Below are 17266 nucleotides of genomic sequence, written 5' to 3'. Positions count from 1 at the left end.
TCAGTGTAGGTAGGAGGGAGAACAGGTATTTTATCCTCATTTTATAGTTGAGGAAAATGAGGCCCAGAGAAGTTAAATAACTTGCCTAAGGTTACACAACAGGTAAGTGGCAGAGCAGAATTAGAACTCAGGGCCTCTGATTTCCAGGCTGGTACCCTCTCCTCTAGGGTATGCTCCCCAGTCACCCTATCTCTCTCATGAATCCATAACAGAACAGTACTGCATGGCTCCTTCCAGCCCAGACAATATGTCCATGTTTTGCAGTGACACTTATACTGCAGAAAAATGTTTATATTCAGGACCACACAAGGAATGAAATGAATCCTCTGTAGAAATCCTGACATTAAAATGTAACTTATTATTTCTTTTTCAAAATAAGGGCCACTTTAGCCAGCTATTTGGTATATCCTATTGTGCTCAGGAGATTAGTTTGATTCCCTGAACTGATATTGGGGTAAGAAATACAGCCATGGATTTCAGCAAAGACGTTTCCTGCGGAAATGAAAAGACTGGAGGAATGGAATCAGATTGATCTTTCAACATTCGACTGGCTCTTGTTCCTGAATTAATGGCTGACAGCTACAGGGTTGTTTGTGGAGAGACACATCTTTGCCACCACCAGTAAATATCACACACAATCAAACGTAAAGAGTCCAGAATACAAAGGAAGGTGACAGACTGGTGAGGGTGAAAAACAGTAAGCAGTTTAATAACTGAAGATACCCAGAGTTAGGCAATCATGATCTTTTACATGCAGAGCTACCTAGAGTTAGGGGACAGACAAAATTACATATATGGATATATACATTAAGTGTAGATGTGTGTGTGCGCGTGTGTATGGGGGTGTGTATGCGTCAACTCCTTAATTTTCAAAATAAAGCACTTGACTGAATGATTTTATGTACTGGGGACGGAGGCGGGGGAAATATGGTTTTAATATAAGTTCCCTGAAGGCATTGTTTCAGAGTTGAAAAATTGATTTTTTTTAATTTAAAAAAATGTATTCTAGCACTGGTTCCTAAAAGACTTCAGATAAAATTGGGTTTAAGTTTCAAGATGTGGGGAAGGGGAGTGGTATCTTGGATTTTTTTTATGGTTCACATGTAGTATTTGTGCGGATTGTGCTTGTGAACAAAATCCAGTCTGTTCCGGCAATATAATTTGATGTAAGTGGCAAACCATAGGTAAAATAGTAATTTCAAAGTAACTTTGCAGATGTTTTCCCTCTCTCATTTGGGATAATGGAGAAAGAAGAATGCTCACCTTTGCAAAACTGCTCCAACCTCCAGCTATCCAAGGAAATTCTAGACTCTACTTACCATGTAGAAAAAGGGAAATCACGCAGAAAAAAAAGGGATCTGGCATATTTGAAAATGACCAACCCAACTAGCTATCACATTCTAAAATACACACCTATCTGTTAACCAAAAAGAACAGAATAGTCGATAAGTTTAAATAGGCATGTGAGAAGGGAGATAGGTGATAGAAGAATGTGGTAATAACAATGATTATCATTCATTCATTCATTCAATCGTATTTATTGAGTACTAACTGTTTGCAGAGCACTGTAACTGTACTAAGCGCTTGGGAATTACAGTTTCGGCAACATATAGAGACGGTCAACAAAGGGCTCACAAACTGATAGTCTTTTTTATTGAGCAGAGCCCTGTACTAAGTGCTTGGAAGAGTACAGTAAAATATAACAGGTGCATTCCCTGGACACAACAGGCTCACAGGCTATAAGGGGGAGATGGACATTAATATAAATAAATAAAATTGCAGATATGTACATAAGTGCTGTGGGGCTGGGAGCAGAGATGAACAACGGGAGCAAGTCAAGGCAACGCAGAAGGGAGTGGGAGAAGAGGAAAGGAGAATTTAGTTAGGGAACGCCGGTTGGAGGACATGTGCCTTCAATAATGCTTTCAAGGTGGGGAGAGTAATTGTGTCAATACGAAGAGGGAGGACATTCCAGGCCAGAGGCAGGACATAGGTGAGAGGCCAATGTTGAGATAGACAAGATCAAAGTACAGTGAGAAGGTTGCCATTAGAGGAGTGAAGTGCACGGGCTGGGTTGAAGTTGACTAGACTAGACTGTAAGCTCGATGTAGGTAGTGGATGTGTTTACTGCCATATTATACTCTCCCAAGTGGTTAGTACAGTGCTCTGCACATAGTAAGTGCTCAATAAGTGCAATCAAATGAGAGCAGGGAGGTGAAGTAGGAGGGGGCAAGGTGATTGAGTGCTTTAAAGCTGATGATAAGGAGTTTCTGTTTGATACTGAGGTTGATGGGCAATCACTGGACTTTCTTGAGGAGTGGGGAAATGTTCTGTAGAAAAATGAACTGGGCAGAAGTATGGACTTGAGTGGGATAGCAGAGAGACAGGAGGCAGGGAGATCAGCAAGGAGGCTGATACTGTAATCAAGGCAGGCTAGGATAGATGCTTGGATTAATGTGGCAGCAATTTGGATGGTGAGGAAAGGGCAGATTTTAGCAATGTTGGGTAGGTCAAGTTGTCAGGATTTAGTGATGGAGTCAATATGTGGGTTGAGTGAGAGAGATGAGTCAAGATAATGCCAAGGTTACAGGCTTGTGAGACAGGAAGGATGGTGATGGTGATGCCATCTACAGTGATGGGAAAGTCAGAGTTTGGCTAAGGAGTTCTGTTTCAAACACGTTAAGTTTGAGGTGATGATAGGACATCGAGTACAGATGTCTTGAAGGCAGGAGGAAATGTGAGAATGCAGAGAGGGAGAGAGATCAGGGCTGGAGATGTGGATTTGGGAAACATCCACAAAGAGGTGGTATTTGAAGCCATGGGAGGGAATTAGCTCTCCAAGGAAGTGGGTGAAAATGGAGAATAGAAGGGGACCCAGAACTGAACCTTGAGGGATCCCCACAGTGAGGGGGTGGGAGGCAGAGGAGGATCCCATGAAAGACACTGAGAATAACTGGCCAGAGACATTGGAGGAGAACCATGAGAGGACAGTGTCAGTGAAGCCAAGGTTGGATAATGTTTCCAGGAAAGGGGGGTGGTTGACAGTGTCGAATGTAGCTGAGAGGTCAAGTAGGATGGTACTTATTATGTACTTAATACATGTTAAGCCCTGGCCTAGATATAATATACGTCAGTTTGGACATAAACCCTATCCCACATGGGCTTATCTAAGAAAGGGGGAGAGCAGGTAAGCTGAATGGTGTCGATTGTCCACTTTAGCACAGACTGGAGTATGTTTACGGAGAAAGGGAAAGTAGTCAAAGTTCAGAGAAATATTGAGATAGCAGTCAGAGAAGGAACAAAGATGAAAGAAGAGCTCCATGTATACATTGGGTGTGTCCATCCTGATTAGCTTGTATCTACCCCAGAGTTTAGTACAATGCCTGGCATGTGATAAGCATGAGAAGCAGCATGGCTCAGTGGAAAGAGCACAGGCTTTGGAATCAGAGGTCATGGTTCAAATCCCTGCTCTGCCAATTGTCAGCTGTGTGACTTTGGGCAAGTCACTTAACTTCTCTGGGCTTCAGTTCCCTCATCTGGAAAATGGGGATTAAGATTATGAGCCCCATGTGGGACAACCTGATCACCTTGTATCCCTCCAGCACATAGTAAGCGCTCAACAAATGCCATCATCATCATTATTATTATTATAAGCACTTAACAAATACCATTTAAAAAAACACATTTTTGTGAGGTGGGAGGAAATGAATCCAAAACACTTAAGAAGTTTAACATTCAATAGTATGTTGATGATAGCACAGAGTGAATAATACGTGACTGAAATAGTTACTGACATTTCAAACCCTAAATCTTTCCACAAGCTTCATCCGAGCTTCCCAAACAGTGTGGCCTAGTAGATAGAGCATGGTCCTGGGAGTCAGAAGGACCAGGGTTCTAATCCCAGCTTCACCTCTTGTCTGCTGTGTGACCTTGGGCAAATCAATTTAATTCACTTCTCTGTGCCTCAGGTAATTTATCTGTAAAATGGGGATTAAGACTGTGAGCCCATGTGAGATATGGACTGTGTTCAACCTGATTAGCTTGTATCTTTATTCAATCATATTTACTGAGCAATTACTGTGTGCAGAATACTTCACTAAGCACTTGGGAAAATACAATACAGCAATAGAGAGAGACAATCCCTGCCCACAATGAGCTCACAGGCTAACCCAGTGCTTAGTACAGGGCCTGGCACATAGTAAGCTCTTAGAAAATACCATTAAAAGAAAAAACAGCAATGCTAGCCTATCGTCAAGCAGGTAAAGACCATCATCATTGTCAATAATATATCTTGATAAGAAAAAATCACTATAGGTTTGTAACCTATTTGTGTAGAAGGGCCAAACAAAAACATTTGAGCAGTTGGTGTTCAAAGAACCACATAATTTATAATGTCCCCCAGCACCCCTTGAGACATCCTTAATATTTGCTGTGCTAGACAAAACATGATGACATCTCTGACCTGCATTGCTATTTCACTGCAACAACTGTTCACAGCAACAGCTGCTACTGCCAGTGCAGATGGGAAAGAAGAGTGGCCAGGAAAGACAGTGGGAGAAGAAGGGGGAGCAGAGAAGAAAAAAGAGATGATGAGGCGGGCAAAAGAAGGTGGGGGCTGGGGGAAGAGAAAGGGAAGGAAATAGACTTGGATGAAACGAGAAGGGAAAGGGAAAGAGAAGCAATGAGGAAAGAAGAGAGGATTGGAGAAGGAGTAAGGAATTGATGTCCCTCTGGAACACATGTCAGCAAGAAGCAGCCCAGCTGGGGCTCTCTACTGGACAAGTGGATGGAAGGGCATTGATCCTCAGAAAGTTGCAAGGAATCCCACGGACTGGAGAGGTAAAATATGGAAGAAGCAGGCAGCACTGACTAGAGAATCCTTGCCCAAATCTGTGCAGATGGAGTTTCCTTTCCTTATGGCAATCAACTTGAGGAAGGAGATCCCAGCCCAAATTGCATGCTTCTGGGTATCAGTAGCTTTTCATCCAGCCCCTTCAATCTCCCCTCCTTTCGGTTCTGCCTGCAGCCCCCGAAACCCATGCCTCCACCTAATAATTTTGATGATATTTGTTAAGTGCTTACCAAGTGTAAAACACTGCTCTAAGTGCTGGGGTAGATCCAAGCTAATCACGTCAGACACAGTCCCTGTTCCACATGGGGCTCACAGTCTTAATCTCCATTGTACAAATGAGGGAACTGAGGCCCAGAGAAGTGAAGGGACTTGTCCAAGGTCACACAACAGACAAAAGGTGGAGCCGACATCAGAATCCAGGTCCTTCTAACTCCCAGGCCCTTGCTCTACCCACTAGGTTATGCTGCTTCCCCTTTCCACCTCAGTACTGAAAAGTTGCCAAGCCAAAAAGGAATGAGGCAGGTAGGTGGAGAGCCCATAGTTTGGGCCTGTGTTATGGGTCACCTCCCCGGCTCCCAGCCACCCTTACGCTCAATCAATCAATCAATCATATTATTGAGCCATTACTGTTTGCAGAACGCTGTATTAAGCACTTGAGAGAGTATCATGTAAGAGTTGGTAGATACGTTCCCTGCCCAAAACGAGCCCTTCCGGTCTGTGGGAGAGGTCACAGAGGAGCCACATCTGGCCCTAGTGCCTGCAGGAGAAGATGGATGAGGAGAGGGTAACAGATTTGGTAAGGCCAATGTTTTCTCTATCCTGTTAGAGGAGAATGAGGAGAGGATGAGAGGGAAAGGAGAACGAGAGAGAGGAGGAGGGAGGTAGAGAACAAGCATACCTCTGATTGAGCTGACTCTTCTGACTAGGGATCAGCCATTTTAGCTCTCTCAGTCCCTTTCTGACTTAAAGGGGAGGAGCTAAGGCAGCTACTTCCCATCCATTTCCTCCATCACTTTCTCCTGCAAAGGTGAAGTTATTAGAATCGCTTTCACAGTGCCAACTTTGAGGATGGGCCTTTCTGCTTGAGGGCCACTTCATCCATTTATCCATTTATCATTTTATTCCATCTATACTCACTCCCTTGGTGAACTCATTAGCTCCCATGGCTTCAACTATCATCTCTACATAGATGACTCCCAAATCTACATCTCTTCCCCTGTTCTCTCTCCCTCCCTACAGGCTCGTATCTCCTCCTGCCTTCAGGAGATCTCCACCTGGTTGTCCACCCACCACCTAAAACTCAACATGTCCAAGACTGAGCACCTTATCTTCTCTTCCAAACCCTGTCCTCTGCCTGACTCTCCCATCACTGTGGATGGCACTACCATTCTTCCCGTCTCACAAGCCCGCAACCTTAGTGTCATCCTTTGCTCCCTCATTCACCCCACACATCTAATCCATCACCAAAACCTGTCAGTCTCACCTCCACAACATCGCCAAGATCCGCCCTTTCATCTCCATCCAAACTGCTACCTTTCTGGTTCAGTCTCTCATCTTATACCGACAGGATTACTGCATCAGCCTCCTTTCTTATCTCCCATTCTCCCGTCTCTCCCGGCTTCATTCTATACTTCACTCTGCTGCCCAGATTATCTCTGTACAGAAATGTTCTGGGCATGTCTCTCCCCTCCTCAAAAATCTCCAGTGGTTGCCTATCAAACTTCGAGTCAAGCAAAAACTCCTCACTATTGGATTCAAAGCTGTCCATCACCTCACCCCCTCCTACCTCACCTCCCTTCTCTCCTTCTACAGCCCAGCCCACACACTCCGCTCCTCTCGTCAACCCCTGGCCCAAGTCCTACCTCTGGCCTGGAATGCCACACATTTGCCAAACTAGCTCTCTTCCTACCTTCAAAGGCCTACTGAGAGCTCATCTCCTCCAGGAGGCCTTCCCAGGCTGAGCCCCCCTTTTTCCTCTCCTCCTTCTCCTCCTCCTCCCCTCCCCCTCCTCCCTCTGCTCTAACCCTTTCCCGTCCCCACAGCACTTGTGTATATTTGTACATATTCATTACTCTATTAATTTTATTAATGATGTGTATATAGCTATAATTTTATGTATTCTGATGGTACTGACACCTGGCTACTTTTTTGTTTGTCTGTCTCCCCCTTCTACACTGTGAGCCCGTTGTTGGGTAGGGACCATCTCTATATGTTGCCGATTTGTACTTCCCAAGCACTTAGTACAGTGCTTTGCACACAGTAAGCGCTCAATAAATACGATTGAATGAATGAATCTGATTCCAGAAAGAGCCATATCTAGTTTGTGAGCCATAGGTGTTCATCTCCTGCCAGAATTCTTAGGGAATACATGAAAGAAAAATAAATCAAGATCTCTGCTCCCAAGTAGTTTACCTTGTAAGAGGTAAGAAAGGATGGAAGAATGCATGTGAACATAGATAGAATATAAGAAGGACTAGATTGGAGGCTGCCTTTATATGCTAGCTCTCGTTGCCATATGTGACCATATTGTAGAATACATGCTTCCTGAGTTAATTAGCAGGATGTTCAGGGTGAAGTTGCAGAAAGTATATTACTATGTACGTACTTGCAAGATGCGGTCTCCCTCTCGGATTCGACCATCTCTGGCTGCGATGCTATTTGGATCAACCTACAAAAGGCACACAAAAGAAATTCAACATGAATGTGAAATACTCAAGAAACTTTTCCAGAATCGTCTAGAAAATGCTATTGATTGGTAACACAACAAATGATGGCTACATTTTCTCTCTCTGTCAAATACCCATGCCGGTCTTCAAAAAATGTTCACAGTCATTTTTAAAGTAAAAAGATGGGATTGTGGTGGAGGCCAGAAAAAGAATCTGATTTTCAGGCCATTTTTCCCCCCTACCTGACTGTCAGACACTAAACTTCAACTGTCCTGGAGTAGAGAATTGATGACAGAATTTCCAGGAAATTCACTTGAACTGAGGTGATTTTGAAGGCTTGCAAAGGAGTAACTCTATCTTTGAGTGGATCCCTATCTGCTTAAGGTGATTCTTCTCAGGATCTATTTGTTTACAAATATTAACCATATTTCCTGTGGAATTTCAGGTTTACAAAGGATGAAATGAAATAACATCCCATCTGGGAAGAACACCCTAGAAGAAGGTGTGAATCTGTTAACTATAAATTAGTTTAATCTAAACAGATATTTAAGGCCCTATTAACAGCTTATCAGAATCACAATTGTCAAACTTTGAGTAATGACCCACTGTTCACAGGATTAATACTATCTATCACCTTTCACTTGATGGTTATCTTAAACCATTTGTTTTGTCTTGTCATGCCAAGTGCTATTTTTCAAACTAAACGTTCAAGTGTAGCATTTGATTTGCAGGTTACCTCCTGTTCAGCTGTTGCTATACTTTTTTTTTAGCTATTAGGTGGTGGCTTGAAAATACAATTATTGTCAAGGGCTTAAATGGGTACAAAGGAAACCGTAATTATCCTCACTCCCAAAAATCAAGAGTTTGGGAAATTCTAAGATGAGAATCCCTTTCCAACCCATATTATATAGCTGTTTTTAGAAAAGATACACACTGGCTTCAGGTAGCTATTCAGTTCATTTACTTTCATGGAGAGGTGGGGGAAACAAATGTCTTCTCCAATTTTCATCTTTGAGATTCACTTTGTGTTAGCATAGGAGAAGTCGTTCAGATTAACATGTTAACTGTTCCTGGCAATCTTTGACTATTTTACCTAGGAAGATAAACCTTGAATCATATTTGTTTCAGAGAATCAGCTCTGAACTAAATCATATCAAATATTCCTTTTTTAAATAGCTCACTGAAAAATGATACTGGGATTCACCTAAGACAAACGAATTGAGAGTCTTATGAGCAAAAGCAGCCTAAACCAGTTTTGAGGTTTGGTTTTCCCAACACGCTCATCTCCCAACATGGGTGTTTGCATATCTCCATTTCTCCCAGCATGGGAGTAGATGTGATCACTGTAAAGATTAGATGACATAAAATATGAGTCCAAGTTATTGTTGACAGGACTGCAGTGATGTGATAACAACATTTGGAGACCCAAATGTTTGCTGATTAAGAGCACTGCTTGACTTTCTGCATTCTTAGGGGATTACATTAAAATTTTAGATGATGCCCAGACTTCTTTGCTCTTTTCCTAACTGTGAAGTTGTAGTTAAAACATCACATTAAACGAACACACTGGTAATAATTATATTACTCGGGCAACTTAATTTACTCAGCTAATTGAAACTGACAATTACTGGCGAACAGCCAGTTTTCATATTCAAGGCGCAAAACATTTGTTTCTGGTTTTCATTGTGTGTGTCTGTGTGTGTATGTGTGTGTGTGTGTGTGTGTGTGTGTGTTCATGAGCATGTGTGTCCGTTCAGTTGCTTACCTCGCTCACATAAATTCCAGTGTCTTCCTCATCGTCCGTTCTATAACAGACAGTCAGCCCCAGCTTCTCTTGACTACTAACACGACACAGCTCAACTTCCTGTGAAAGACACATTGCACAGAGTGGCATTTATCTCGGGAAGGAATGAATCAGAAAAATGAACAATTTGCTGACATTCTCTTGGTCAGCCATTGAGAAGTTTTAATAATCTCACTCAGTACATATTCCACTTGATCAGCATTATCCTAATCAACACTTCTGCAGGCAGAGCAGTTCCAGAGTAAATGATGGCTATCATTATGGGTTAACAGGATGCTCTGTGTGCTATTCCTTAGGTGAAAACATCATTAGGCAAATCGTAAATTAGGGTTGAGTCGGTCAGACTTAGAGATGTAGAGTGATTTTATAGTTTTCCTGACTTCGTGTTAATAGGAGCTGACTTGCAATATACTACTTGTTTTTTTTGTCTCTATGTTGCCAAATATTAACGGAGATGGGAAGGACTAAATGCTTATCAATCAATCCATCACAGTAGAGTGTCCCTCTTGTCAGATCTCAAACCAATCCGTAAAATAAAGCCACTGTTTCATATTAATAGTTCAGTTCATTTACTGCCCAGCCTAAGGTTATTATTTCATCAAAAAGATTTGATCACTGAAGTATGCTTCAAAGAAACGCCTACAGAGTAGAAGAGCAGAAACATCTTTGCTATTTGTGAGACCTCGTGAATAACGTCTTCTTCATGCCTGCCAGTCGCGGACAGATCTTCCAGATAGAATTAGTTTCATGGGCAGATGACAGCATGGGGAATTGCTACTTAAATCTCCAGTCCTCTCCCTATCAAATTTCCAATGAATCTCTCTAACCAGATATACTCAGGAACAGTTCCCATGCCTCACCCCCTGACTCATTCCCCATGGTCACAGACAAAGCCCAAATTTGTATCATATCCCAATTGGCTGAGAATGGCCTGTTTATCTCAATTCCACTGAATTCAGTGGAAAAAGGATTTATAGTAAGAGTTAGCTTACTGATGAATATAGATAGAAGGCCAAATGTGAATTTTACTGACCAGTTTGAAAAAGCCATGTCCCAATGTTGATTATGAAATTTATGATAATTGTGGTATCTTTTAAACTCTTACTATGAATCACACACTTGCTAATAATAATAATAATAAATGAATAATGATGGCATTTGTTAAGCACTTACTATGTGCAAATGATGATGATGATGATGATGGCATTTGTTAAGTGCTTACTATATGCAGAGCACTGTTCTAAGCGCTGGGGGGGATACAAGGTGATCAAGTTGCCCCATGTGGGGCTCACAATCTTAATCCCCATTTTACAGATGAGGTAACTGAGGCTCAGAGAAGTTAAGTGACTTGCCCAAGGTCACACAGCAGTCATGTGGTGGAGTCGGGATTCGAACCCATGACTGCTGACTCCAAAGCCCGTGCTCTTTTCACAGAGCCACGCTGCTTCTCTAGAAGCAGCGTGCAAAGCACTGTTCTAAGTGCTGGGGGGGGTACAATGTGATCAAGTTGTCCCACGTGGGGCTCACAGGCTCAATCCCCATTTTTACAGATGAGGTAACAGGCTCAGAGAAGTTAAGTGACTTGCCCAAGGTCACACAGCAGACTTGTGGTGGAGCCGGGATTCGAACCCATGACCTCTGACTCCAAAGCCCGTGCTCTTTCCACTGAGCCACGCTGCTTCGCTATGAGCTGGGCTAGATGCAAATGTCCCTGTCCTTCACAGGGCTCAGTCTGAATAGGAGAGAGAACAGGTATTTAATCCCCATTTTATAGATGAGGAAATTTAGGCCCAGAAAAGTGACTTGCCTATAGTTTCACAGCAAAGAAGTGGCAGAGCTAAGTTTAGAACCCAGGGCCTTGAGAAATGTGTAGAGACAATGAAAAAGAAATAGTAACACAGACTAATTCTGGTCAAAAGGTGGATCCAAAAGTGGGGTTGCTGGAGGCATTTTCCTTTCTGCCGCCATTGGAAATATTTCTGATAATTCTAATAATTAATAATTACGGTATTTGTAAAGTGCTTACTATTGTGCCAGACACTGTTCTAAACACTGAGGTAGATATAAATTAATCAGATTGGACACAGTCCCAGTCTCACATGAGGTTCTTAGTATGGGTAGGAGGGTTTAAAATTCAATCCCTATTTTACAATTAAACTGAGGCCCATAGAAGTTAAGTGACTTGCCGAAGGTCACACAGCAGGCAATTGGTAGAGATGGGATTAGAACCCAGGTCCTGTGATACACTCCTACCTCACCTCACCTCCCTTCTCTCCTTCTGCCCCCCAGCCCGCACCCTCCGCTCCTCTGCCACTAACCTCCTCACTGGGCCTCGTTCTCGCCTGTCCTGCTGTCAACCCCAGGCCCACGTCCTCCCCCTGGTCTGGAATGCCCTCCCTCCGCACATCCGCCAAGCTAACTCTCTTACTCCCTTCAAAGCTCTACTGAGAGCTCACCTCCCCCAGGAGGCCTTCCCAGACTGAGCTCCCTCCTTCCTCTCCCCCTCTTCCCCCTCCCCATCCCCCCACCTTACCTTTTTCCCCTCCCCACAGCACCTGTATATATGCATATGTTTGTACATATTTATTACTCTATTTATTTATTTATTTTACTTGTACATATTTATTCTATTTATTTTATTTTGTTAATATGTTTTGTTTTGTTGTCTGTCTCCCCCTTCTAGACTGTGAGCCTGCTGTTGGGTAGGGACCATCTCTACATGTTGACAACTTGTACTTCCCAAGTGTTTAGTACAGTGCTCTGCACACAGTAAGTGCTCAATAAATACGATTGAATGAATGAATGAATGAATGATTCCCAAGCCCGGGCTCTTTCCACTAGGCCATGCTACTTCTGATGTCTGTCACATGAGAGGGGAGAGACAAAGTTAACTAAATGAGGAAAAAACTTCTGGCATTCCTTTTATTAGTGATATTTTAAAAATCTATAGCCATCTAGTCTATCTGAGTGTACAAACATCTCTCCTGCAACAGGGTAGTTGCAGCCCTGGTGCTATCCATACATCCTACTGTACCACAGTAGTCTTATGTTTCATTGTTTTTAGACCATAAACTCTGTTATGTAATTATCAGTTATCTACCCAAGTGCTTAGCATAATGCTTGGGCACATCAGAAACACCCAATTAATACCATAATTAGAATAATGCCATAATTATAATGGACACCAAGGGATAGGTAAAAAAAAGCCCATGGTTCAAATAAAGTTCAAGTAGGTCGTGGAAGTCTTCTAACCCTTGTTTCACTTCATATTTTAGTTTATTATTGTTATTATTAATATGATTCTTAAACTAAATAAGAATACTAATAGTATTTGTTAAGTGCTTACTATTTACCAGGCACTGTACTAAGCACTAGGGTAGATATAGGATAATGGGGTTGGGCACAGTCCCTTTCATTCATTTATTCAATCGTATTTATTGAGCACTTACTGTGTGCAGAGCACTGTACTAAGTGCTTGGGAAGTACAAGTTGGCAACTATATATAGAGACAGTCCCTACCCAACAACGGGCTCACAGTCTAGGATGGGCTCACAGTCTAGAAGGCTCACACTCTTAATCCCCATTTTACAGATGTGGTAATTGAGGCAGAGAAGTTAAGAGACCTGCCCAAGATCAAAGAGCAGACAAGTGGTGGAGCCAGGATTAGAAAGCTTGTTCCTTCATCACCAGTTCAGCAATTCTCAGACACATTTGACATTTAGTGGTCATTTGCTCCCCATAGGGTAGCAATTTCCCCAGCTTAAATCAGTTTCTACTAAAAATGAATGTAAAATGCACTGAGTTTCCTAAAAAAATGTGGGGGTTACTTTCCTGACAAACCCTGCATTAGGAAAATCTTGTGTTTCATGGGACCACGCACTTTGTTACTGGGCAAATATGCATACAAATGGTTCTTCCTTCATCTTGACCAGGGATCTATCCAGAAAACCTGATTTTGGAGAAGCAGTGAGGCCTAATGGAAAGATCACAGGTCTAGAAATCAGAGGATGTGGGTTCTAAACCTGGTTCCACCACTTGTTTCTTGCATAACCCTGGGCAAGTCACTTAACTTCTCTGGACCTCAGTTCCCTCATCTGCAAAATGGGGATTGAATTCCTGTTCTCCCTCCCACCTAGACAGTGAGCCTCATGTGAGACCTGATAATCTTGTAATGAGCTCAGCATTTAGTACAATGCTTGACAGATTATAAGCGTTACACGAATACCATAATTATTATTATTATTAGGATGTTCCCTCATTTCCTTACTTCATTCTATCCAAAATGGATGGTATAAATTAGATGTGCTTGCAAGTGATCCCCTCTGAAATGCTGAGGACTGATAATAGGTTTCCACAAGATTTTCACAAGGTTTCCTGTCATCTACTTGAAACAACACTCCTACCATTCATTCATTCATTCAATTGTATTTATTTCATTCATTCATATTTATTGAGCGCTTACTATGTGCACAGCATTGTACTAAGTGCTTGGAAAGTACAGTTCAGCAACAGATAGAGACAATCCCTACCCAACAACAGGCTCACAGCCTAGAAGGGGGAGACAGACAACAAAACCAAACAAGTAGATGGTGTCAATACCATCTAAATTGATAAATAGAATTATAGATGTATACACACATCATTACTAAAACAAATAGCATTATAAATATGTACAAATATACATAAGAGCTGTGGGGAGGGGAAGGGGGTAGGGCAGATGGAGGGAGTGGGGATGATGGGGAGGGGAGGAGGAGCAGAGGAAAAAGGGGGGCTCAGTCTGGGAAGGCCTCCTGGAGGAGGTGAGCTCTCAGTAGGGCTTTGAAGGGAGGAAGAGAGCTAGTTTGGTTGATGTGTGAAGGGAGGGCATTCCAGGCCAGAGGTAGGACATAGGCCAGGGGTCGATGGCAGGATAGGCGAGAATGAGGCACAGAAAGGAGGTTAGCAGCAGTGGAACGGAATGTGTGGGTTGGGCTGTAGTAGCAGAGAAAGGAGGTGAGGTAGGAGGCGGCAAGTTGATGGAGAGCTTTGAGGCCAATAGAGACGTGTCTTTGTTTCAAATGAAGGTTGATCGGCAACCACTGGAGATTTTTGAGGAGGGGTGTGACATACCCTGAGCATTTCAGAAGAAAAATAATCCGGGCAGCAGAGTGAAGAATAGAATGAAGAGGGGAGAGACAGGAGGATGGGAGATCACAAAGGAGGCTGCTGCAGTAATCCAGTCGGGATAGGATGAGAGATTGAACCAGCAAGGTAGAGGTTTTGATGGAGAGGAAAGGGCAGATCTTGGCGATGTTGTGATGTCACCGACAGGTTGGATGTGTGGGGTGAATGAGGGAGCGGAGTCAAGGATGACACTAAGTTTGCTGGCTTGTGAGATGGGACGGATGGTAGTGCTGTCCACAGTGATGGGAAAGTTAGGCAGAGGACAGGGTTTGGAAGGGAAGATAAAGAGTTCAGTCTTGGACATGTTGAGTTTTAGGTGGCGGGTGGACATCCAGGTGGAGATCTCCTGAAGCCTGGAGGAGATACGAGCCTGTAGGGAGGGAGAGAGAACAGGGGAGGAGATGTAGATTTGGGAGTCATCTATGTAGAGATGATAGTTGAAGCCATGGGAGTGAATGAGTTCACCAAGGGAGTGAGAATAGATGGAGAACGGAAGAGGACCAAGAACTGACCCTTGAGAAATCCCTAAAGTTAGGGGATGGGAGGAGGAGGAGGAGGAGCCTGTGAAGGAGACTGGTAATGTATGGCCAGAGAGATAAGAGGAGAACCAGGAGAGGATGGAGTCTGTGAAGCCAAGGTTGGATAATGTGTTGAGGAGAAGGGGATGGTCCACAGTGTCAAAGGTAGCTGAGTAGTTGAGGAGTATTTGGATAGAATAGCACCACAACATTACAATCAATCAATCAATCAAACAATGAATTATTGGTATTTTTCTGCACAGAGGATTGTACAAAGTGCTTGGAAGGGTAAATATAATAATAATAATAATAATAACTGGCATTTGTTAAGCGCTTACTATGTGCAAAGCACTGTTATTCACAATCCCTACTCATAAGGACCTTTAAATCTAGCCGGTGCAACAGATATTAAAATACATTTCAGACATTCCCTTATTCTTCCATCAAGTCCTATACAAATCTATCAAAATGGAAGTACATTTTATAGCAGAAATTACTACACTGTTTCCACTTAACATTTTTTAACCCTCCTAATTGTTAAAATATATTGACAGGGCATTTAAAAGATGTATTTATCTATTTAATCAAAATACTTTCCCTTCATTGTACATTAACATAAGCTTCGGCTGACCATAAGGCTGTGTTACCTTGGTTATGGAAATGAAAAAAAAAAATAGAGTGCATGGGTAAAACACTGTTTTTAAAATATTGCAGCAGTTGCTTATGACTGGAATTAGTTACATATATGCTAACACAGGACAAAACTGGAAACTTCATTTTCTAGGGCAAATGGTGACTTGATTTTGGCAATGGGAATGCAAATTGTGTACACCAAGAGAGGACTATTAAGAACAGGCAACAATTAATGCCTCCAGAGGGAAAGACCACTTTACTAGAATTCAAGCATTAGGAAGAAATTACAGTACCAAATGGCCTCAATTACAGCAAAAAGGTATACATTTAAGGAATAAAGAAGTTTGTAGTCCTGGGAGGCCTATAAGAAAACCTAAACCCGCCATAATGGAGTGGAACCGGGACCTTTAAATCAAGGCAAATGAGGAGCTCTGCACAAGCGGAAATGCACTGTAATCCACTCTCAGGGTCCTGCCGCAGAACCAGAGGAAAGTCCCTGGACTATGAATAACTCTCCATTGGTTTGGAAGATGACACTCCTGAAAGTGGGATTTTAACCCAAGTGGGCTGGTGAAATTTAAAAGATTGCAGAGTGGCTGCGGATAAATCGTTCCATTCAATAAGATCATTCCTTGTGATGCTGAAACATTGCTATATGCAGTGCCTAGTACTGCTTTCTAGTCTGCTTTTTGCTATACCAATCATTCCAAGCACCTACTCGAAAAGAGCCGCCATCTCTTCAACTGCTGCACATCACATCATATACCTGCTCCGTCCCTAACAACCTCCAGCTTTGCCACATGATTCGAGGTCCTGCTGGCCCCTGCTTCCATGCTTAAGCCCCTCCCTGCTTCAGCTCACTAATCAGTAGCCACTTCACAAGGGAAACCTTTGAAGAGAGGAATGTTTCACAGCAAGGTATCGAATCAGCTCTTGCTTCGATATCCTGCTGTCCGACATCCTTCTCTTCCTGGGCTTCTCTTTCGCAGGTTTGTTATAATAAATAATGTTTCAGTGCTCATTTGTTCCAGGATTTTGCTATTTATGATTCAGCCTTGACATTAGATTTCACGTTGAGCTGCACAGAAAATATTAGCCGCTTCTAAAAATATCAACAGAATAAAGAGGAATTTGAATAAACTCATGAAAATTTCAGAATGTAGGTGCAGAAGTTAGGGATATTAGGAGATGCATGCCTTACTATTTGAATAAAAATAATAATAATAATGATGGTATTTGTTCAGTGCTTACTATGTGCAAAGCACTGTTCTAAGCCCTGGGGGGGGGGTGGGGGCGGAAATACAAGATTGATTTATTTTTTATTTTATTTTGTTAGTATGTTTGGTTTTGTTCTCTGTCTCCCCCTTTTAGACTGTGAGCCCACTGTTGGGTAGGGACTGTCTCTATATGTTGCCAATTTGTACTTCCCAAGTGCTTAGTACAGTGCTCTGCACATAGTAAGCGCTCAATAAATACGATTGATGATGGTGATGATGATGAAGATGATCAGGTTGTCCCACGTGGGGCTCACAGTCTTAATCCCCATTTTACAGATGAGGGAACTGAGGCACAGAGAAGTTAAGTGACTTATCTATCCAAGGTTACACAACTGGCAAGTGGCAGAGCCGGT

The 17266-nt window shown here is 42.6% G+C and overlaps 1 protein-coding gene across 2 annotated transcripts in view; it reads right to left on the bottom strand.

Moving 5' to 3' along the window:
• PDZRN4 (PDZ domain containing ring finger 4) overlaps positions 1–17266 on the bottom strand; it is a 508714-nt gene that overhangs the window by 21705 nt on the left and 469743 nt on the right. For both annotated transcript variants that reach the window (XM_038768841.1, XM_038768833.1), the window contains 2 exons: positions 9284–9382; positions 7458–7520 (listed from right to left, as the gene is read on the bottom strand). In XM_038768841.1, coding sequence (XP_038624769.1) covers positions 7458–7520; positions 9284–9382 — 162 coding nt within the window. The remainder of the gene's footprint in view (positions 1–7457; positions 7521–9283; positions 9383–17266) is intronic.

This window comes from Tachyglossus aculeatus, chromosome 2, assembly GCF_015852505.1.
Source record: "Tachyglossus aculeatus isolate mTacAcu1 chromosome 2, mTacAcu1.pri, whole genome shotgun sequence".
Taxonomy (NCBI): domain Eukaryota; kingdom Metazoa; phylum Chordata; class Mammalia; order Monotremata; family Tachyglossidae; genus Tachyglossus; species Tachyglossus aculeatus.
Note: the sequence above shows the minus strand (reverse complement) of the source record. Positions and strands in the feature narration are given on the sequence as shown.